General features: G+C 45.5%; 1 protein-coding gene across 2 annotated transcripts in view; it reads right to left on the bottom strand.

The window, feature by feature from the left end:
• Positions 1 to 24,523, bottom strand: part of VPS35L (VPS35 endosomal protein sorting factor like) — a 77,246-nt gene continuing 52,723 nt past the window's right edge. For both annotated transcript variants that reach the window (XM_033167627.1, XM_033167628.1), the window contains exons 25-31: positions 23,906 to 23,983; positions 23,521 to 23,635; positions 14,751 to 14,890; positions 13,451 to 13,616; positions 6,869 to 6,987; positions 3,538 to 3,684; positions 1 to 568 (exon numbers count right to left, since the gene is read on the bottom strand). In XM_033167627.1, the coding sequence (XP_033023518.1) occupies positions 470 to 568; positions 3,538 to 3,684; positions 6,869 to 6,987; positions 13,451 to 13,616; positions 14,751 to 14,890; positions 23,521 to 23,635; positions 23,906 to 23,983 (864 nt within the window). In that variant the 3' untranslated portion in view covers positions 1 to 469. The remainder of the gene's footprint in view (positions 569 to 3,537; positions 3,685 to 6,868; positions 6,988 to 13,450; positions 13,617 to 14,750; positions 14,891 to 23,520; positions 23,636 to 23,905; positions 23,984 to 24,523) is intronic.

Genomic DNA, 24,523 nt, shown 5'->3' with positions numbered 1-24,523 from the left:
GTGCTCTGAGAGGTATATTCAAGATGAACGCTGAGTAACAGCTCCCTGTTAATCAGATGTACAAACCCATCTTTCAAAGGCTGCAGCACTCAAAAAACATTGCTCAAACATGCTGGCACAAGTTATCTCTCCTCTTTTCTTTACAGCCCCATCAGATTTTGATAGAAAAGTTATTTCCAGTCTGAAATTGTAAGATACTGTTTCACGACCCCCAGTTAGCATTTAAATCACCTTTTAATGGTTAGCGGCTGTGCAGTGGGGAAACAAAACCTCATTTCAAAAATGATGGCACTGTCAGGACACATTTTCCTTCTGTCTCTGACCAAATAAATCTGTCACGCACCAAGGGACTCTACAAAATGAAAAAAAGATATTGAACTCCGATAATAGCCTAAGATGCAGCCTGGGGGGTTAATAGGCCTTAGAGAAGGACCCTCCAGTATATCCAAGTCCAGGAGGCTATGATTTGTCAGGTCCTTGACTGCAGAGGAAGTCGTGCAGCCAGATCGGTAAAATGTCTCAGCTCAGGGTGTTTGCTTTGCTTCTTGATGTATTCCAAGGTTTTGACCTAAGATGGAAAGAAGCAGGGGGAGAAATAAACAATGAAAATCAAGTCCTCTCTACAGGGAATGTGTATCTGCTTCAGAATGGGTTTGAAACCACTGAACAATGTGGAAGCTTGACAGTGCTCTAAGCAACGTCTGTGGAAGTCTTCAAAAACCAACAAGGTGGCAGAGGCTTCCAGAGGTTGCGAGCAGGGCTGGGCGATGTTGGGTTTTCAACATCGCAGTATATTGCCAGCCAAACACCAGAGTTTGGCGATAAACCGTGATGTTGTAAAAAGCTGCCTTGGCACCAGCTGGCGAGGTGATGGGTGAAACTGCTGCAGCTCTCATCATGGAAGCCGAGGTGCTTTTACTTCAGCACCTCGTGGGCTGTGGCCAATACAGCTGGCCCCAGCCTGCTGCTCATCTGGGGATGTGTGTAAAGCAGGCATAGGGAAACTCAGCCCTCCAGATGTTTTGGGACTACGACTCCCTGACTACTGGTCCTGTTAGCTAGGGATGATGGGAGTTGTAGTCCCAAAACATCTGGAGGGCCGAGTTTGCCTATGTCTGGTGTAAAGGCTCCTGCCCCCAGCTGAGTGAGCCCCGAGTCCCCTTCCACTCACGTGTGGCCACCAGGGGACTTGGGGCTCCTTGGCCAGGCTGCCTCCACCTTCATTGGCGTGGCGGGCAAGCGCACTACTATCCCCTTTCGCCCCCCATTCCCCGAAAACGGACCAGTAGCCAAGCGCACCGAGCCTGTTGATCTTTGTGCATTTGATTGCCTTAGCCTTCGCCCCTGCAGATGCACTGCCTCTTTCCTCTGGGGGTTGTTCACCCCAGGAGGAAAGATGCAGCCCACCCTGCTGGGTGAAGTCCACAAGACGCGGGGTGCAAAGCAGCACCAAAGAGCCCCTACACCGCCTGGCTGCCTTGCATCAGGAGGGTGGGCTCCATCTTCCCAGCTGAGCAGCCCCAATCCCACTCCTACCCTCATGCAAGCAGCAGCAGGGTCAGGGCTCTTGCAGCTGGGGAGGAGCACTTTAATGGAACCCCCATCCTGGCGCTGGCTCCTGCAAACTGGTGGCGGTTGCTGATGCAGGGGCAGAGTGTGACTGCAGTTTCACCAGTGGTATTATTGCTGGTGAATCTGCCGCCACTTGAGTCCCTCTGCCTCCAGCTCCCAACTAGTTTATTTATTCATCTGCATGCTGGGCGGCAGAGGGACTCAAGAGCAGTGACGCTTAGTGAAGCTGTCATCACAGTCTCCCCTCACATACTGATCCTGGGTGAGATACATTGATATATCGCCCAGTGCTAGTTGGGAGCAGGGCTGAAATGCCCTGCAGAGCATCCTGACCCCTGAGCACAACCAAAATCAAAGGGCAGGCAATTGTGAAAGCTTGCTTAAGGTGTGTCTGTTATGTAAACCACAGAGAAAGAAGCTGCCTCATAATGACTTGAGTCTGCTCTGACCACCAGCAGCTTACTGGCCCCAGTTACAGAAGGGGGTCTCTGTCTGTCTCTCTTGCTGAACCAAGGCCCATTAACTGGAAGTGGCAGCGTTGAACCTGGAACATTTGCAATGAAAAGCATAAGCTCTGCCACTGGGCTGTGGGCCATCGGTCAATCTGAGTTACCTTGGGAGCACGGCTTCAATTTTGTAAAAATTAATTTTGGGCACTTAAAAGTGTATGGAACACAGAGCCCTGGGTTTACAATGCCACAAAAATACCCATTTTCCAGGTCTAACGTAGGCAGTTTCACTTCCTAGTGAACAGCACGGCTTATTCTGGGTAAATGCAGCTACTGTAGTAGCATTCTCCCTATATTTTCCTGATGGGCATAGAGTGAAATGGAAAAGCCCAGCTATTCTTTCGGTTGTGTACTCAGTGGTGAGTCTGACTTTGGGGGAAGGAAAGAAGAAGTAGCAAGAGAAAATAATCAAGGCACGCAAAAGTTATTTAGCAATGATTTTCTGAATCATTAAGGTCCATCTAGTCCAGTGTTTTTCAACCACTGTTCCGCGGCACACTAGTGTGCCGCGAGATGTTGCCTGGTGTGCCGTGGGAAAAATGGAAAAATTACTTTATATATAGTCAATATAGGCACAGAGTTAAATTTTTTAACATTTTCTAATGGTGGTGTGCCTCGTGATTTTTTTCATGAAACAAGTGTGCCTTTGCCCAAAAAAGGTTGAAAAACACTGATCTAGTCCATCGTCCTACGGCCAACCAGGTGCATCCTCAAAGGCAACAAGCAAGGCTTGAAGTCAATAGCCCTTCCCTGCTGTTGGCCCCTTGGCAGTTGGTACTGGAGTGGCACACGACCTCTGAAAAGGGATATTTCACATAGCAGCCATGACTAGTAGTGACTGAGGGGTATATTACGTTACCCTATCAAGACATCCAAGCCTGTGAGCATCAACACATCTTTTGACAATGAACCACAAGACTAATTATGTGTTGTGCATCTTCTCCTTTGTCTGTTTCAAATCTGCTGCCAGTCAAGTTCACTGGGTGACTCTGAGTTCCAGTTTTATGGGGAAAGCGGGGGAAAGGTTGACATGAGCCGTCTTTTTGCTATGCAGTTCTGCTTTTAAGTAGGATGGCAAACTGGGTTTCAGAATCCAGTGGAGTCAGGAATAAATCATTAATCCGATTAAAACAAGGAAGCTTGGATACCCTAATTTGAAAAGTTTAAATTATTAGGCAATGTGGAAAGAGACGATTCTGCTAAACCAAGTCTTCTACAGATGGAAACAAAACAAAACAAGCTGACCCTTTCCCTTCATTGCCATTTGGTTCCATTTTTCCTCTCTGTAGCTACCGGTATTTATTTTATAGCTGCTAACTTCTTGCATCTGATGAAGTGGATTCCAGCCCATAAATATTGATGCTACAATAAATCTGATAAGTCTTTTAAGATGCCGCAAAACTCTGTTGTTCGAATACAAAGGTCACCCCCCGCCCAGCCTCAAAATCTGCCTTACCGTGATTTTTGTGTCTGCGTAGCCATGCCTCTGAGCCAGGTTCCACAAGTTAACAGCGAGCTGGTTGAGTTTGTTGTTTCTCAGGTCTCCGTGGGCCAAGATGCTATTGAAGAGGTTGAGGGCCAGCTGGCTCTGCCGCTTTAAAGTCTACAACATTTTAAAACACAGAATTCTTTTAGCAGACAGACATGTAGCTTGCAAGATCATACACAGGGTTGCAGGGGAGGGGAGAATCAACTCCTGAAATGTTGGGCTGCAGATGTTGCATTTCACTGCCATTTGGGTCCATTTTTAGTTTTTTTTAAGCCTGCACCTATTGATTCATATCTACCTACTGACAATGCCACATCATGCATCTGATGAAGTGGACTCTAGTCCACAAATGTTTGTGCTATGATAAATCAGTATTAAAATTGACACAATACTTTTTGTTGTTTGATTACAGACATTCAACCAACAAATGTCAGGCCTTTTGGCTTGTTTTGAGATCAACAGATGTAATGATGGAAATAATACTATTTTTTATTTTTAGCATCCGTATGTCATCTTTTGTTTCTAAAGGGAATTGCATTTCCCTTAGGCTGAAGCTGCAATAAAAGCACTTGACTGACGGGCACATTAACGTATGGCTGAGCAACCCCTTTTGTTCCGTTATCAGCCCCTCCCCTCATGTCTTCTGCCTACTTTAAATTTTTAAACCCTCTTGGAAGCAACAGTGTCATGCTGCAGTATTACATGCAACGCTGTTAGAACCCATTACAAAACAGCAAAAAAAGGGCAGTGTCACATAAACACTGACCTGCACATGCAGACTGTCCCTAGTTCAATCCCATTCCAAAGAATATCAAGTAGGAAAGCTGGAAGAGATCTCATCCAAACATGCAGAGAGCCATAGTAAGACAATGCTGAGCTAGATAAGCCAACGATCTAACCTCAACAGAAGGGAGTTTTATATGCTCATATATGTTTACCCTGAAGATGCTTCATAAAAACACCACATCAGGGATTCTCTAGCATAGCTGCCAAGCCTTGGAGGTGTGCCATAACAATGCCAGCATTACCCCTGTGTAGTAGGCTGAATGCTCTTTTGATCTTCCCCTTTGTCAGGATGCACTTTCTGTTCAACTTGGGAAGAACAAGAGCCGCTTGCCCCCCCCCTCTTTTAGAGGCAGAGCTGCCAGCCATCGCCCCAAGGAATCAAATCAGCTGAAGAATAGTTGGAAAGCTGCTGAGCCATTGTGGCTGACCTGCCACATTAATTAACGCATTTTATACTTCACCAGAGCCCTCTCTCAATTCACCCAGCCTTAACTGTTGCCTGGTGTGAATTACTGCTGAAGCAAGCAGGGGACAGAAATTAAAATGTTGCCTAAACGCTGCTACCAGGACTACTCGCTCATGCGTGCATGCATACAACCCAGCAATAAAGAGTTTATGTTGAAAGTAACATAGGGAAAGGTTCTCCCAAGAAGATGTTGCTGCAGTTGGACATCATGCATCTACATCTACCTCATTCTACAGGAACATTAGCCCTGCTGAAGTCAAGCGACTGCTCTCTACGCACTCCCAATGAGTGGGCAACGAGAGATGTTCTTATCCAGCACTTATATTGCTTTATGAGCTCATAGAGTGCATTGCAGTAGTCCGGTCTCAACGTTGCCAATGAACAGGTCACTGTGGCCAAGCTAATGCTCTGTCCAGGAACAGCCAGAGCTGGCACACCAGCCAAAGCTGATAAAAGACACTTTTCGTCGCTGCAGACACCTCAGCATCTAGTGACAAAAACAGTTCAAATCGCAGACTACAAACTTGATCCGATACAGAACAGTCCTGATTCCTGGACCTGGAAACCACCCACCTACAGAGCCTGCAACTTGTCAGGATCCAATACAGTATAATAAGCTTGTTGGACCTCATCCAGCCCACCATTGCTTCCGAGCACTGGCACAGCCACTTCCGATTCAGAGCTGGGGATAATCAGTGTACCTATACCTCAAATGAACTCTCCCAACAGCTTCATAGAGATGTCAAACCATACTGGGGACCAGATGGTAACTTTCAGAAGGATGCCATTGTCAATGGTATCAGGAGCCGGTGGGAGCTCAAGGAGAATTAACAAAGATGCACCACCACCATATGCCTGCCTCTTTCACACTAAATGCCATTCATCAGGGCACCCAAGGCCAATTCTGTTCCAAAGGCAGGCCTAAAACCAGCGTGGATTTGGCCTAGATAATCTTCCTCCAAGAGTAGTTGCTACCACCCTCTTCAGCACCTTACCCCTACAGGGGTTATTTGTGACAAGCTGGTACTTTTCACTTACCTTGGGATCCTGGGTGGGGTGGGTTTTTTTTAGTAACTGACAGAATGCCACCTCTTTAAGGTTGGCAAGCATCACACTCTCGTGCAAGGGTGCATTTTCTATACCCAGGACTCACCCACCCTCTCCTCAGCCTGCTCAAATTAGCCGGGATGAGTCAGGGCCAAAGGAATACATGGCTGATTGACTCATGGCCAGTTGACTCACTGCAAGCACCTTGTCCGCGTCCTCAGACCTCAAAAGCTGACCCTTGTCCCACAGACCTAGACCAGATGGTACACTGGACACTTCAACCAGACTGGTGACAACAGCAGCAGCAGCGTCAATGTCATCACAGAGACCTAGGCAGTCGTCCTTGCCTTTTGCGCCACTCACACTCTGGCCATCGTCCAGCCTGTGTTATAGTCTGCAACTCCCTAGAATACCAAGGAACAACATGGGCTCCTCCACGCTGGAGAAGGCACTGGAGTGATTGTGTGGACAGCCCACCAAATCTCACTGATTTTCAGCGAGACTATGACCTCGGCAGAATCAAGAGCTCTGTCCACCACAAAATCTCCTGGAGGGTTCAGGAATCCAATCTCCAAGGGCAGACCAGCTTAATGGGCCCTCCACCCCTGCAGAGGGAAACTTGACACCATGAGACCAAACCTCAGCAGGAAATGGTGTGACCATAATAATGGTGTAAGCAAGATAGGTTCAGAAGGAAAGGAAGGAAAGTAAAACTCAGGCACAGTTCAAGGCTTTATCAGTGGCCAGCAGCTTAGGAGCAGATTTCAGGCCCAACACAACGCTGGAAGCAAACTACGTAAAGTGTTTGTGCAAATATTTGTTATGTTAACCAAGTTCCCCCAAGCTGGTGTCCTCCAGGTGTTTTGGTCTACAGCTCTAATCTGCTCCGGCCACCATTGATGATGGGTATTGGTAGTCCCACAAAATCTGCAGGGGCATCAGGTTGGGGAAGGCTAGTCTAGACGGGTGTCCCAGAAGAAGAAACTAGTTTGCACCAACCTCATCCTTCCCAAGGTTCTTGAGATGCTCCAGGATCTGGGCTATCAAGGTTTCACACAGCTTGTTGGTTTCTGCCAGGAACTTGGTATCTCCACCATACAGGGTATCGTTGGATTCAACTGAGAAAACAGGTTTAGGAATAAAAACAGGGATGTGGGTATTCAAGAACACCTGACAGAAGACTAAAAAAAGTAAACATTTATTGGTGCCTGAATTTTATTTTCTTCCTATTCACTCCCTGTTCCTTTTCGTGTATGTGTGTGTGTGTGTGTGTGTGTGTGTGTGTCTTAAGATGGTAAACCTGCAGGCACGTTCTGTCTTGTTTTAATTGATTGTATGTAAGGCACTCTGGGCAGGACCGGCGTGTCCATTAAGGCGAACTAGGCAATTGCCTAGGGCACCAAAATGGAGGGGGCGCTGGCCAGGCTTGGGCTGGGGGGTGGGACGGGCTAGCAGCAGCTTCTCCGCTGTAGTGGAGAGGTGCTGCTTGCCCCCTACACCACCCCTGGCTCCCGCTAAAGAAGGCTTGGGCGGGGGGCGGGATGGGCGAGCAGCAGCTTCTCTGTTCAGCGGAGAAACTGCTGCTTGCCTCTCCACCCCCCCCTTCCGCTAAAGCAGGCTTTGGCGGGGGGCGCCAGAAGGTGGTCTGCCTAGGGTGCAAGAAACCCTAGCACCGGTCCTGACTCTGGGAGCCATCTGGGCTGAAGCAAGGGGCCTAAATACTCTAAATATATACATAAAATAAGAATATTTACTTTTATTTAAAATATTTATGTACCGCCCAGTGCACAACAACATGAAAGCGTTACAAAACAATACAAAAACATCTCAGAGGAATTCTGTCTTGCCTTTCAGTTTTCCAAGTAACAATGGGTTGTATCCAATGCTATTTCAGTTGGTCATAGAATTGTAGAGTTGGGAAGGACCCCAAGGGTCATCTCATCCAACCCCCTGCAATGCAAGATCTCTCAGTAGGGCTTGGCTGGATACCACCCATTCCCAGAGGGCAGAGCCAGTACATACATACATACATACATACACCTGAGCTTGAAATTAATCCATATGTAGAGTAAGCTATGGGCAAAGTAGAGTCTGAGCATCTTGGCACATAGCGAACTACAAAGTTGGATGTGCATTCAGAACATCCATGTAGGCATGACCTAGTGTACACTGATGGATCTGTTCTGTAATTTTTGCATGAAAATTCCTAATGACAAGTCGTAAGTTGTTTTGACTGTTGGAAACCAAAAAAGTGGGGGGTGGATTTCATGCATACAAAATGCAAATACCCTCAGCAGATTGTACTAAAGTTCTAAGAAGACTCATCTGAAAATTCTGTTTCTGCTGGGAAATACACTAATGAGCCAAGTTTGTCTAATTATTCGGACTGATTAAAGCCTCTAAAGTTTCCCTTCAGAAATATGAAAAACTTGCTGTTCTTACAGAATGCTCTTTGATTTTCAAAACAAGAACACTTTCTCTCACTTTAGTCTTTTCTTTCAAATTAGAACATTGATCACCGTTGACTTTATGGTACAGTCAATAATTTGTTTTCAAAAAATGTAGCATCCCTAAGACCAATTTTTCTTTCACTTACACAAATATTTAAAATTATGCCAGAATGGTGTCCAAGAATTTGAAGCTTCTCAAAATAATTTTCTCTGAAATATGTATACCTTGTTCCCCATTACTAGTGCTCTAAGCAGCATATAAAAATCAGAAAAACAAAAATCAATAAAATTACCCATACAACAGGGACTAACAAAGCAAGCTAAACATGATTAACACATTATCAGGGAGAGAAAGCAAAACTTTCAGAAGCTGCAGCTTAAAATCAACCACGTCAAAACACTATCTAAACAGAGAATAAAAGAGCACTCCCATGACACTTAAAAAATTGCAATGTAAACACCAAGTGGGTGTGCCGGAGAAATGACAAAACTGGAGAAATGGAAGTGATTCTGTGTCTCCCGGGGCTTTCTAGACATCACCTGCCCTGTGACAGCATCCATCTATTTATTTAGAATACTTACATTCTGCTTTATAAAATCAAGAGGTTTTCAAACCAGTTTATAAAAAAATATTATTATTATTATTATATATTTATACCCCACCTTTTTCCCTGACTCAAGGCAACTTATAAATAAAGTAAGAGCAGCTAAAAACAAAGGAAAAGGCAACAATATTTAAAAGGAAGAAAACACACACATACAAAAACAGCTTTAAAAAACCAGAAGTATTTATATAACATCATCTCATAAAATACCACATCCATGCATAACTACTATGACATGGAACATTAAAAACAGCTCAGGGCCAGTGGGGAGAACCTCAGACTCAGGGGCCCAATGTGGCCCTCAAAGACCTATCTGGCCCCTGGTTCTCTCCCCACTCATGGGCCCTGCTTTGTATCCAGACTGTTTTTCCTGACATTGCCCGACTCGGATGCATCCTTGAACTCTGATTGGATGGATGACACAGAGGGGTGTGTGCAAAAACTAGCCTATTGTACACTTTGCCCACTTCTGCCTCTGACCCCGCCCACCACTAGTACGTGGCACCAGAAGGCAGCGTGGCCCTTTGGCTGAAAAGGGTTCCACACCCATAACAGGAGTAGCAACAACGCTGCCAGCCCGGGTTAAAGTAATTCTCAATGCCTCTTTCAGGTAAGTATTTGATTTTGCAGAAATACTGGGATCTGCTACACAATCAAGACAGAAGTCTTCCAGCATTTGCAGCTTACTCCAGTGACCTTACCCACACTTCATTTAAGCTATCTGCAAGTAAGCTGTGTGTTTTTAAAGAACTACATCATCCACTGCCGTGGCAAGGGAGAAAGCAGGGCAAAAGCCTTCTCTTTCTTTTTTTTCTGTCTCTTTTAGGGAAATGTCATGAGATTAAATGAGCTTGAGCATGCCTGCACTAGTAAGATATTATTATTAAAGTTGGGAATACATGAAGTTCTTTGAACCAAGTGCTCGAGAGTTACTGATGCAAAGCAGCACAACTTAATCCCAGGTTTTGCACAAATAAGGTTTGCAACGTGTGGATTAAGTATTTAGGCTCTTTGTGCAGGATCATAATCCAATTGCACACTCAATACTTGCTTAGTAACTGAAAAGGATTTATCAGGCTGGGCTAAAGGGAAAAACAAGCACCAAACTGAGGCTGAAAACATGACCCAGCCTGGATCTTCTTTCTATTTTCATGTCACCTTTCTCAGAACATTTTACATCATCAGCCTCTGCCAATCTGGCACCCTCCTGTTTTGGACTACAATTCCCATCAGCCCCAGTCAGCACAGCATAATGCTCAGGCTGATGGGAGTTGGAGTCCAAAATATCTGGAGGATACCAGGTTGGCAAAAGCTGGTGTGCATAATCCGCCGCCCTCACTTTATCTTCACAACCACCCTGTGAGGTAGGTTAGACTAAGAGAGACAGTGACTGGTCCAAGGTCACTCTTGAGTACTAGTTACTACATCACACTGATCTTTAGCTGAACTATGTTGAATCCCTACAAGGCAGGAGAGGGGGATAATTCAAATAACGCCCAGCTTGGGCATTCTGGGGACGCAGGTGTGCGGATTTGAATTCTTCTCCCACCTATGATTTCCCCCCTTTTTTGCTTTGAGCAGCCACTCTTGGCAGAGGTTCCTTCTGGCCACCAACCATTCTGCAATCTGCAGGTGAAGGGCGGTATACTAAATGAATGAATGAATGAATGTGGCTTAAGGACTTCAAGGCTTCAGCTTCCCCACCCTGCTCATGCTGTGCGTTAAGTCTCTCCTACGTACACACATACTTTGCAGGGACTGAGCAACTCCTGACACACCGGCCTGCCGCCATCACCTTCTAGCTCTCTTTGCTAGGTGGGAGGGCCAGCTGCAAAAGCCATGGAGGGAGAAGAGCCTCATCATTTGGGCCGGCGGCTGAAGCAGCAGCTGACATTCCTGCCTGTGCATCTTTCTAAAAGCATTGTGATTGCCTAGGAGTCACTATCAACTTCCAGGTCAAAACTGTGTGTGTGTGTGCACGTCAACTGATCCCACCTTTCTAGTATGTGCCTTCCCCCCCCCCCTTTTTACTGATTTTGTGTTTACATGTGGACCCCAAGAACCGAACCCCTGCATGACGTGAGTTACCTGTATAAACTTCAAACGTGATACTATCCAATCCGAAATAAGATTGTAAGCTAAATTTTCTTGGTGTTGAGATCAGTTTTAATAAGGGATGTTGCACTACCAGTGTCTGTGGAACTCCCTGCCAATTGACGTTAAGTAGGCGCCCTCGCTGTACTGTTTCAGCTGCCCACTGAAAGCCTTTTCGTTTCAGCAAATCTACCCAGATATATATAAACTGAGTTACCTAGATCCATTTTAGAAGTTTTATTAATTTTATCTTTGTTTCTAATGATAGTGGCTCTACGTATATTTGTTTTTAATTGGACGGTGGGTTTTAGCTCCATTTTTTGTATATGGCTTGGAGAACTTCTTGGATCAAGCAGTTTATTAAATCAAATAAATAAATAAATAAATAAATAAATAAATAAATGCCTCTTTCTGCCTTTCACTCTCCTGCATATTTCCAAGCTTTTACTACCCCTTCCCTCATGCTAGCTACTAATTGCCTGACAAGTCACTGTACTTAATTCTAGAAGGCTGTTGATTCCTTGACCTGCACTGTGACTCCAGTTTTGGGCAGTGCCTTCCCCCTGCGCGCACACAGTTGAAAGATACAAAAAAGAAACTGAAAGCTTTTAACTTTTTATTCTTGGGAAATAATGATTCCTCTCTTATTTCTTTTCCCCTTACTGCCTTCTCCAGAATAATTATTATTATTATTATAATCATGACCATCATCATTACTGTTAGACTTGTTAGTCCCTTGTAACCTGAAGGTCTCCAAACAACTTAAAACACATTTAAAAATATAAATCTAATATACCATAAAAAAACAACCCCATAACAGAATCCTGACCCTTCTTTCTTTGCAGCCCCACCAAACAAAAAGATGGAGCAGGGGGAGGTGGCAGTATATGATGGATGCAGAGAGGACTTGAAGTCCTGAAACAAGAAACTTCATTTATACAACCCAGGGCAGAGGCCGGATCCAACAGAAGGTGTCTGTAGCTTCTCTTTGTCTCCAGGCCTCCTTTCTGTTAACCGCCAGAGTTTAAAGGCAATCTATCCACCACTAGCAGGGCAGAGCAGGGCATGACAGGGCCAGAGCCCTGGCCTCACCTGTGACTTCATTTACCCCTTTGCCCTCCATTTATCAGTCTGGCGTCAGGCCACGGCACTTCTGCTTGTACAGCACTTTAAATCAGGCCCTTTCTTCTCTGCCTCCTCCACTCCAACTCCATTCCATACCCTGATCACATCTCATCTTGACTACGGCTGCATGCCAGTCACATAACTTTTATGCTGAAATAGCTCACCTCTTCCATCAGACCAAGCAACACTCCACTCCTTCGTTGGCACTCCCATCCTCTCTGCATCCAGACTAACTCCTCGTGTTTACCTTTTTAAAATTCTCCACAGTCTTTCCCCACCCTGCCTTTCCCCCCTTATTCCCCTGATACATCAGCATCAGTGATCTTAACTGATCCACCTCTGGAACCTTCAACTGCCTTTACATCTGCTGGTGTCAAGCAACTCCATTCAATCACCTTTGCTTGTCCATTAAGTCTGTCAGCTCCTAACAGAACACCTTTGCTAGCACCAAATCTGTCCTTGAAGCTTTCCTTTTTCCCCTGAAGCCACTGTTTAAAGCAGGAATGGGGGACCTACGGCCCTCCAGAGGTTGTTGGACTGCAGTTCCAAACACCCGCTTCCTCCATGTATTTACACCTTCCATATTAATAAACAATTCCATCTTTGTGCATAGGGTTAGTGGTAGAGCACAGGGACATAGGAAACAGCGTTGCACTGAGTCAGACCACCACCTCATCTCACTCAGTATTGTAGACTCTGACTGGCAGCAGCTCTCTGGGATTTCAGGAAGGGAGCCCTTCCCAGCCGTACCTGGAGATGCCAGGGATTGAACCTGGGGCCCTTTGCATGCAAAGCAGATGCTATACCACTCAGCTATAGTGGTATGAAGTAAGATCTCTGTCTGCATGGTTCTAAATTAACAGGAAACTGCCTTATGTGGACCATGCGGAGCCCAGCACTGTCTCCACTGATTGGCAATGGCTCTCCAGGGTTTCAGATACCTAGCCTTAAATGCAAAAGATTCTGCACATGCTTTGCCCACAGAAGATCTTCGCTTCAATCCCAGGCATCTCCTTCTAAGAGCATTGCAGGTAGCAGAGCTAAGAAAGCCACCGACTCTGGAGTAGCAATCAGGAGTAAACCCTTAATCATTGGCCAAGCTCGCTAGGGCTGATGGGAATTGTAGTCCAAAACTTCAGGGGCAGGGCACTAGAGTAGATAATACTGGGGGAGATGGACCAATGGGCTGACTCAGTCTAAGGCAGCTGCATTATTGTTCACACAAGCAAGTCAGCATTTGGTACTGTGGCTTGCGGGAGACTCCTAATGAAATTCTGGGACTCCCAGCATCAAAGCCTCCCTCTTACCTTTGTCTACATGGTAGATGTAAGTCTCCTGACTCATTGCTGAGAGAAGATGCACGACATTTGTATAAATCCGGACTTTATCGTCACCGTTATCTTCCCAGGTATAGTCCTGGATGACGTTCAGCAGCCCTCGCACAAGAAACAACACGCCTTGCTCTGGATGGTCCTACGGAAAAACACACACACACACTTAAGTAAGACCCAGTATAATCAAACAGGTTGATTCCGCACTCCTGCCCTCCCCCCCCCAATACTTCAATACTTCAGCCACCATCAGCAATATAACATATTTTGTGCTAGCTCAGCAATAGTTAACCAAGAACTGTTGTAAGCAGGTGAAGGGAGACTGAAGGGCTCTTAAGAGAGGCTTAGAAATGCTCACCTTAACCCAACCAATTTCAGGCAATTGAGCATCATGCCGGCATGTTGTTGTTTTGTTTAACTTTGTTTTCGTGGATGAGCATCAAGTCATGTGAGAGCCCCCACCTGCACTATGCAGACTGAGGTTTACCTACTATTTCTAAGGAGCTCAGAAATCACGGAGAAAACGCTGGGAAAGGCAGAAAGCCTTCATGAAATCCACATGGCTCACTCCTGGCTCTTCCCAGTTTGAGCCTTTGAAAAAACCAAAAGCACAAATGTTTTTAAAGAGCCACGTTTCTGGGAACAGCAAGTGGGGAGGGGGCGGCTGCACTCATGTCCTGTTTCCAAGAGGCATTAGGTTGGCCATTTTGAGAAGAGGATGCTAGAGATGGGCCTTTGCCTGAAGACTTGGGCTGTTCATATGCTCTTAAAAGGTTTAAGGACTGTCAGATGAGCAGGCCTACCTAGCCCAGTATTCTGCTCCAACAAAATGCCTTAGGAAAACGCAAAAGCAACAGCTCTCTCCCATTGTTGCTCCCCAGCATACTGTCTTCAATACTGGAAGATGAAATATACCCACCTTGACTAGTAGCCATTGACTAGTCTTTCCACCTACCAGGTGACTGGGTAAAGGCCTTTTTAGTGGCAGCATCCGAATTCACCAATGGTTTGCCTAGAGCCAACCTTAATGTCATTTTGGTGCCAGGAAGAACTTGTTTAAAAAAGGGAAATTAATTTGTGTCCGTCCGTCCCCCATTTGATTTCCCTAATGATTTTACACAGCCCTTATGTGTTTTGTTATTGATATTTTATTTTAGAAACCCCCAACTGTTTTTGTCTTGCCTAGCTACATAAGCTGCCCTGATAGTATAACAGCAGGTTAGAAGAAGAAGCATTTCAGCCTTAAAGATTTGAGTGGCTCATGCTGGCTACTTACAGGAATGATCAACAGAGTGGAAAAAAAGTTGCAGAGGAATTCCAGGAGGAACGTTTCGGAGGACCGCATCTTCCCATCTATGTTGATCGTCTTTGGCACCTCAGGAACAAGGCTTATTGCCGCTTTGAAAAAGGCATCCGCTGCAAAGAGATCACAGCCACTGCTTTATGAGCAAGCAGAACATGGATTTGTCAACAGGCCTGTGATTTTAAGTAGACCTGCACACAATCACACGGGCTCAAATCTCTGCTGCACTATCCAGCAACCTGCAATTATTCAACAAGCAGCACTTGCAACAGAATGTTTCAGGACACCATGATCTCCTAACAGGGGTGTTCAGGGTTCCAACTCAGCTATGCCCCACTCCAAAATACTGGTTCTTAAAGACAGGTTAATTTGTGCAGTTAGCTTTACACAACAACAGTGGTATTACTTTCCCCATGGGCTACTAAGACAAGGAAGTCTATGGAATGCAATCACATCTGCCATTGCTCTGGTGTTACAAAACACACATGCTCAATGACTCTGTATATGACATTTTGTCACCAGAAAAGAAATAATCTGAATAGCGTAAGTATCCAGTTCCACGGACAAGAATACTCTTGGCTTTCTAAAGTTACTTCACATTACATGGGATGAATCTCCAGATCTTTTCTTAATTTAGCTTTCACTAGTTCGCCTGCTTAAGTCTATCCCAGCCTGCGTAAAAAAGAAAAAAACCCAACACTTAAAAAAAAAAACGGCAGCAAACTCCCCAGCCCCTACCAAAAAAATTAAACCCAGACACAGACAGTGGAATAAATGCATTAAAAGGAGTGCATCATACAAGTAATACAAGGTGATTAGACTTTTGAAGGCTAAAACAAGCAGACTTGTGAGTATAGTATCATAACTCCTCAAGCAAGAGATCATAGCCTAGGAAATATTTTTATTGAACACCAGACATTGGTAAGGCATACAGAAAAACAAGAAAGCTGAAATTCACAAACACTGTAAAGTGCAGTCAACCTACATCTTGTGAGCAAACAATCTTATTTATATTCCAAACATATACAGAGACATTTAAATAATGATACTTCCTCAAGGAACACACACACACAGCCTCAAAACATGCAATGCAAAGCAATGCAAAAAATATTCAGTCAATTGTTATGCCTTTTAACACAGAAACATAGCTGTCCTTCGTGTCCTATTAAGTCACATGGAGAAATGCCCAGTCAACTATTCCCTGCTTTTGGGGAGGGCAGAGAAGAGCAAAAAGGAACTGCTTCAGCCAGGAACTCTCAGATTTAATTCAAATAAATTGCTTTTTGAGTCTCCTCAGGGCTACAGAAAATGCAGGGTTGTATCCAACTTAGTGCTACTCAGAGGAGACCCACTGAAAGTAATGTGCCTAAATTAGTCACAGGGTTGTATCCAACGCTACCTCTAAAATGAAAGGACTTGGCTAACATAAGTTCATTGCTTTCAATGGGTCAGAGTAGACCTTAGTTGGATGCAGCCCACCAGAAAATGGCTTAGCTGGTGGTCCTTACTCCAGAAAAGATGAGTTTCTGTTTACACTGATCCCAACACAAACGGTAGGGAGGAAAAACCCTGCGGAGGAAAGGAGCCAATCCACTTAACACTCAGCAACATTACTTTATAGGCAGAAAAAAACCCTCTCTCCCTCCCTCTCTCTCACAGCAATTTGCTTTCTGTGCAACTGTCCTTTCATTATAAGAAAGCCCTGTCACCAACAAGAGAACCATGACACTTGTCTTACACAGTCAAGCTGTTACACAGCCAAGCAACTACTTGCAGTTGCACTCATAGGTTTGGGTCAAGGCAATTTGATTCAAGTTCCTAAGGAAAGTGGACTGGCATTCACCTTCCCATGAAGCCGACCATTTAACCACCTGCCGGCACTGCATGGCCAAATTCTCCTCCGTGCTCACAGGCGATAGCGAGAATTCAACCCTAGGTCAGCTGAATTGTCACCTTAGCGGAGAGGAGCCAGCCAGAACAAAGCTTGAACACAGCCACAATTACTTCTGCCTCCTGAGGGAATCAGTCAGAAACAGACTTTAAGAGCCATTGCTCTGAACTACCAACCATGACACAGAGAGGCATAACCTGAGGCAACCTGCTTGGCTAGGAAGGCATTTAATGTATATCTAAAGGCTGGTTTTCCCAGTGCTCAAAATGGCGTACAGTATATAAGGCAGTATATAAGATGTGGCTGGATTCCAACTCTCATTCCTCCCTTCATTTGACTTACTGCCTTTTTCTCCCGCCCTTTTCCCAAAGGAGTTCCAAGGTGGCAGACATGGTTCTCCCACTCCTCACTTAATCCCCACAGATAGGTTGGAGACTGGTCCAAGGTCACCCGAAGTGAACTTCATGGCTGAGTGGGGATTTGAACCCCAGCCTCTCATGTCCTAGCCTGGCACTCTAACCGCTGCACCACACTTCTCCCCCAGCCACCAAGTCAAAATCAGCACTCTGAATTGCTAGTTGGATTTGCTCACACATCTCACCAGGCAGCGCTACTTAGCACCCTTCTTAGGATACTGTCAGTATCTGCAGAACCAGGAAGGAATTGGCTGCCTGTATTTTATTTTTATTTCTTTTGACAGACGACCGTCTTTACGACAACATGAAAACACACAAAGGAGAAGCTGGTGGAAAGCGAAGGGAGGGAATGACGGCAGCAGGGTAACTCTGTCTCCACGGCCCACCTTTTGAGGGAAAGCTACTGAATTAAACCCAGCGTCATTTACAGTCCGCTTAAAGCAGCTCCTTGCAAATACTGTTCCTTTACCTAACCTTGAAATATGGCGAGATAAATCTGAAATATGCAGCTCCTTATATAGGCTGTCCATTAAGCCCCCCTTTCCTGAGGCAAGCTAGCACTGCGTTTGATGGGGGTGGGGAGGTGAGCATTCGTGGCGATAAATTGCCGACGCTGCTTTCCTAGGCCTCAATTAATAGCTTGTGCACTGCACCGTATGCCAGCTACTTTACGCTTCGCTAAATTTCCCCCTTCTCCCCAGCAAGCAGTGGATCTTCCTTCGTTCTGGCTGACCACTGGGCTATAAATCCTTCTGTGGAGGCCTGCGCTATTTCCACGTGTGACCTTCAGGCAAGGAAAATTAATGGCCTGTTCTAACAGGGCCCAACTGTGCCTGGCTGCAGGGGAAATCACGCCTCGAATGTTTCCTTGCGAATGCAGGGTTTCCCAAAGGCCGCGTGGTCTGCTACACGTCTGCTCTTGGAAGGCTCCACATGGGCTCAAAGGATTGGAAGCATGCTCCACACACCTCTCTCCATTTTTCCTGTTCTCCTTTAATGCATTTATATCCCATCTTTTTTTTTCCATAGAGCTCAAGGCAGCTTTCATGCCCCCCCCATTTAATCCCTACAACAACCCTGTGAGGTAGGTTAGACTGAGAGGCAGTGACTGGCCCACAAGGTCACCCTGTGAGCTTAATGGTGGAGTGGGGATTCAATCTCCGGTCTCCCAGGTCCTACTCCAACACTCTAACCACTGCACCACACTGCCTCTTTTGCATAAGACCCTTTTTAAAACCAGCTTCTGGGGCAATTATGGATGCTATAAGGCATCTGTAACCATACCATGTTTCCCAAAAAAGTTCAGAGTGATGTGCACTATTTTATCCTCAAAACAGCCCTATCAGGTAGATTAGAGAGAAGTGGGCTAGGTCAAGTGTTTCTCAAACTTGGGTTTCTCAAACTTGGACTACAACTCCCATCATCCCTGACCACTGGTCCTGATAGCTAGGGATGATGGGAATTGTAATCCAACAACAGTTGGAGACTGAAGTTTGAGAAACATTGCGCTAGGTGATACATAATTAGGAAATCATGGTTTCCCAATGTGTGGACAAGGAGTAAATAGCCCTGGGCCCATGCACTCCCCCCTCCTTTTTCATACCCTCAAGGAGGAAATCAGAAGTCTCAGTTTCTGCTTTTAAAATGAACCACAGTTTCTTGTTATGTCTGAACTGCAGCAACTACGGTTTGTTTTAACTTTAGAGAGAACAAGCCAAGATCAAACCACGGCTATCCACAAGAGCAATGAAAGCCATTCAGTTCCAAATGGGTCAGAGACAAGATTGAAGGATGTAATCAAATCTGGGGTGGAGGAGGTGGGGAAGAAGAGGCAGTTGCAGTTTCTGCTAAAGCCCCCTTTTCTTGGGCTTGGAAAACATGCAGTACTAAAGCAGCAAATATAACAAGATGATGAAAAACATCAGGATTGAGGATTCTTCGTCCTCATTTCCGGATGGCCCTGAAAAGTAGGCCAGCAGAAACACAAATATTTCATCTTGCTGTGCTATCAGATAAGGGTGGGGGCGGCTAGGAATATTAGATCAGCTACAGCTCTGTGCACTTTTGAACTCTGAATCCAGATTCGGTCAGCGCAGTTGAGCAAAACAAATCCCACCCCAATTTCCATTTTTATCTGTCCCTCGGTGAAATTAGTCATCCAAGTTAGCTGGATACCTCTGGCCATGTGGCATATTATGCTTCAAGCCAAGCAAAGTTTTAACAGCTCAGAAAAGCATTATGTTAGGACAAACCTACACTGTTTCACAATCACATGCCTCAAGTGAATGTTATAAAGAGAAGTAGAATTAACAAATCTCTGTTCATTTTGCCCTCAGAGAGATTGCTAGCTTGGCCCAGCACATTACCCATGACAGGAAACATGTCTGGTGAGGATTCATCATTACTCTGCAAAGTTACATTAAGTCAGGGGCTCCAAAACTGTGGTTCGTGGACCCCAGTGATCCTCAAGCTCCATTCAGGTGACCTGCAGCATGTCCGCATGAAATATTCACACTGATTTTTTAAACTGCATTGTTGTTGCTTCTTTTATTTCTCATATTGTACTTTATTGTATTGCAACCTGAATTTTACAAAATGCAAATTATAATACAGTAATAAAATACAATATAGGAAATGTAAGCAATAAAATCACACAGCATCTAGCACAGCGCTTTACAATTGCTGTAGCAGGCAGAAGAATCATTAAGGGGTCCACCAAGAACCACCAGCAAATTCAAGCGGCTCATGGGGGAAACAGTCCAGGAGCCACCATGTATATATAGTGTGATCCTACACACGTCTTCTCCGGTGAAAGTTCCATTGAGTCCCATTTGCAGCTGAAATCTTCCAAGCTAGTAGGGAGTATTCTTCTCCATAGATCCCTTCCACCCAGACACTGTCTAGTCCACAGCCCACTTAACTTTTAGAAAGGTTGGTTTGTCATATGCCTTTAGGACAAATGGCTGTACCCAGTACTGAGGAATCCAACGTTTTAGCTATGATACAATCTGCATTCAACTGGCTGGAAAGGACTGTCTAGAAATGCAATACTCTGTTGAAATATAGGGCCAGTTCACACACACACACACACAATAAATAAAGTCAAAGCATCAGTCAATGACAACTGAAAGTACTTGCATAATATTTTTAGAGTGACTCGTGTGTTAATCTAGTTTGAGAAAAGGCCGGTTAGAACAGGGAAGGGCTACAGCTTAGTGGTAGGCCATCTGCCTTGCATACTGAAGGTCCCAGGTTCAATCCCCAGCATCTCCAGGTAAGGCTGAGAGGGATGCCTACCCCAAACCCTAGAGAGCAGCTGCCAGTCAGTGTAGACAATACCGAGCTAGATGGGCCATTGGTCTGACTCAAGCAGCTTCCTATGTTCCTTACTTTGAACAAGCAAATGCACCCATTAATTATCCAGCGGGGTGAAACAATAGCGAATGAGTTAATAACCACAGCAGAGGAATGGAAAATGACTTCACACTGTGGTCTCTGCTTGGTTTGTCTACAAACAAGCCAAACAAACACAAAGTGCACTGCACTGACTTTGCAGCTCTATTGTTTTCGCAACTTGCTCGGATGGAACAGTCAGCTTTGCTCTAAATCCCCAATGAGGCACACGGCATCGTGCCTAAACAAAGAAATAAAAACCAGTAGCCTTGCGGTGAAAGCCTTAGTCAGCATCTGATGTCAGCATGTTTGCATTTACAGCTGGAATTTACTAGCACATGTGCAATTCTGGCAACTTTTGTCATCTCCTGAAAGGGGCAAGATTTAACTTGCTTGAACGTGCACATGTCTGAAGCCATGCCAATCAGAAAGAACATGACATACATGCACAGATTCTTCTATGTTCCACTCCCCGCACCCCCAAAACAACCTATGGTTAAACTGTCATAAACATACAGTCCTACAAGTCTATCCTGCCTTAGAAAACACAGGTAATGATCAAAATGGCAAACATATGTACCGGTAACTGGCTCTTCGCTAGTCACATGAACGACCAAATAACTTATTATGAAGTTGCCTTGTCCTGTTTTATTATTCTTCGTTTGTTTAGAGCTTATTTACCCTGCTCCTCAGCCAAAAAGGCTCCCAGGATGTCATGTACAATCAGAACAAGACAGTACCTTCCTGCAGGCGTAAAAAAAAAAACCAATGCACAAGCGGAAAGGAGCAGGGAGGGAAGAAGGAAATAAAATTCAAACTCAATTTCTAAACAGTTGTTCCCATAATGACCAGCTGGCAGGAGAGGCCTGGTAGAGCTGAACCTCCAGCAAAGCTGATGAAATGAGCCTTGCTTGCCATCTCTTCCACTGAAGTAACTCTGGTGGAATGGCTGCCCCCAGATGGCAGCTGAGGGAGAGGAGGCCTGTCACGCCAGAGCTGATGGAGGAAGGTCTGTGTTTCACCTGCTTAAGCCAAAGGTCCACTGAGCCAGGGGCGAACAGTGCATCTCGGGTGCCCAGGGCAGTAAACGGGAGGCACCCCCCTAGGCGGGGCATCGCCCCGCAGCGCGCCCCTCCCCTCTGCTGCTCCATCCGCCCAGCAGCAGGAAGGAAGAGCACGCGTCGGCCGAGCCAAGCCAGTGTAGCAAAAACCTCGCTTGGCACGACGGGGCTCGGCTCGCTCGGCCGGCCGGCGCACTCTCTCCCTTCCTGCTGCTGGGTGCTGGGCAGAGCAGCGGAGGGGAGGGACGGGTGGGCCGGCGAGGGGTGTCCACTGCTCCATCCGCCCAGCAGCAGGAAGGGAGAGCGTACGCAGGCCGGCTGAGCAAGGCCGCTCCGCCCCATGGCCCGTCCGGGCCCGCCGACGGGGTGCGGTGGGGTGGGGCCGGCCCAAGTTTCACCCGCCCTCCCCTGGAACCCGGGGTGGCCCGCCCCCTCCGCCCTGCCCCTGCACTGAGCACATTGCCTACACTGTAGGAGCAGCACACAGCGTAGAGTCTATGAATCTAGGACAGAGATGGGCAATCTGCAGCCTTCCTGTTGTTTCTAAGACTACAGCTCCCATCCACGCTGACCCCTGACCACGCTGGTTAGGGCTGATGGGAGCCGTAGTACAGGTGGAGATCCCCATCCCTGATATAGTAACACAGGCTGCAGACTTACTCCAAGTCACACCAATGGTCTACCTAGTTCAGCACTGTCTGCACATGGAGCAATGGCTCTCCAGAATTTCTAAGAAGAGTCTTGCCCAACCACACCAAGAGATGCTGGGGACTGAATCTGAGGGCTCTGGCATGCTAACTACCCACTGAGCTACAGCCCTTCCCTACACCATTGCAAGCTCATTCTGAAGAAGGGACTAACCGCTCACAACTTTCAACTATCACAACCCTGCAACAGGAAAAACAGCCCAAATGTTCAGGACATCATCTTCTCAACTGTAAAAACAGCAACAACAAGAAACCTCGTTCTACTGGAAGAAGGGTATCACACACTCTTGCCTTTTCGAGAATCCTCCCAAAATCAGGCTGTATTGCTCTCCACTCAAAATGCATTTATAGGAATTCCTTGTGATATAACTTTTGCTACATAAACCATGGCACTGACACCTGAAGGGGTGTTCTGACTGCATCCAAGGCATCAGTTATGCATTGTTTCTAAAGCCTGAAGATGTTGTACCACCAAATAACTTCCACCAAAACGAACTCCTCTTGGAAAAGAAAGGTTAAAATGTTTTATGGAACTAAACATGTAGCAGTTAAAGACTTTTCTCTTTTTCTTACAGGAAGAGGAAGGTTTTGTTCTGAAGGAACAAAAACAGTCTCATTGTTAAGTAAATTAGCATGTCAGCATTAACGTCCTTACCAGTTGCCAAAAATAATGCTAGAATTCTAAAAACATGTCACACATTTGTATGCTCTGCTTGTTTTATGACTTGCCTAAAAGCAAAATCCAGGCTCTGAGCAGTGTTATTTAATCATAGGTTCAGTAGCACTTTTAAGTAAAATGCACACATTCCTTAGATCTCAGAATTCCAAGCTCTTATGCTGTGCCTACACTCTTTCCGACTGGATTTCTTTTTCTTCCTTCATTTTACTGGCTGAATACTTTCCATTAGCATGCAACATGGGAACATAGGAAACTGCCTTATACTAAATCAGACCACTGGTGCAACTAGCTCAGTATTGTTCTGGACTGACTGGCAACTGCCAGGGTTTCAGATGGGGGACAGTCCCAGCCCTACCTGGAGATACTAAGGGATTGAACCTGGGACCTTCTGCAGTGAAGGAGGATGCTACTGCTATGGCCCTTCTCCATAGCATATCTGTTCTTTGCAAAGGAGCCATGACAAGCAAAGACGCCAGCTCCTTCCCAACAGAACATTCAAAATTTTAGCAATTCTCATGTGTTCCCACTGTAGCTAGAAAGACTGTTTCCTAAAATAACAACTTGTTTTACAAATGAAGAAAGATCATGAGGCTTACCTTGTGAAAGGCACTGGTTTGCCAAAGCAATCTGTCCAGAGTGCAGGTACAGATTGAGACGAGAAAATATGCTTGTCAAAGATGGAATTGTAATGAAGCAGAAGGCAACGCAAGCCTTAAAAAAAAGGTAAGAAAAGTTTTCAAAGACTATTCTGAACGTGTCTTAAATCAGAGGTTTGGGGAATCGTGGCCCTCCAGATGTTGCTGGGTGCCAAATCCCAACACCCCCACTCAAAATGACTAAAGGGTACTCAGAAATAGTGGGAGCATAAGTACAACCAGCCCCCCTCCCATGCTAAACCATGGTTTAGCGCTCTGGCCAAAACAGACCATAGTTCATGCAGAAAAAATAAGGATGAAGAATTCCTTCAGTTTTCACACCTACCCTGACAAATGCAGCCGTTTTTCTGGAATGATTCCCTTTCATCACTTTTCGCGTTTCCATCGCCAGCTGGTTCACACTCTGTTTTTAAAAGATTATGTTACCTACAGAAGCAACTCTGCAACTCAACAATTCAAGGATTTCTCCAGCAGAAGTCAATGGAACTAAATAAATAACAAATATTCCTGTTTAACTGATATGAAATACAAGCTTCAGGGAAAATGAAAGAGCATACAGCTATAATGATGTGCAAGGAGGGTTGTGCATACTATGTGGAAAAATAAGACCAAAACCCCACACGAAGATAACCAAAATTTGCCTGAGTTCAAGGGCACATTCCATTCAGGTGAAAACACTTCCGGTGCAAAGCAGGGCCAGTGAGGGAATGTTGCCTGGGGAGAGGAGGTGTGAGCTGGGAAGGGTTACAAGGGTCAGAAAAAATGGCTGGGGGGTGTGTGCTTTTGGCCCCTGAAATTGAAGTCCTCCACCCGTGACTTAGGGACAAGAATGCCACCTTTAAAAATTCAAAACTAGTTGCTGTGCTAGTTTAGTGCCTAGGAGCAATCAGTTTAGACTGAGGAAAAATGTATTTCAAATACTGCTTTTCCTACATGAAGGCAG

Source organism: Lacerta agilis, chromosome 13, assembly GCF_009819535.1.
Source record: "Lacerta agilis isolate rLacAgi1 chromosome 13, rLacAgi1.pri, whole genome shotgun sequence".
Taxonomy (NCBI): Eukaryota; Metazoa; Chordata; class Lepidosauria; order Squamata; family Lacertidae; genus Lacerta; species Lacerta agilis.
Note: the sequence above shows the minus strand (reverse complement) of the source record. Positions and strands in the feature narration are given on the sequence as shown.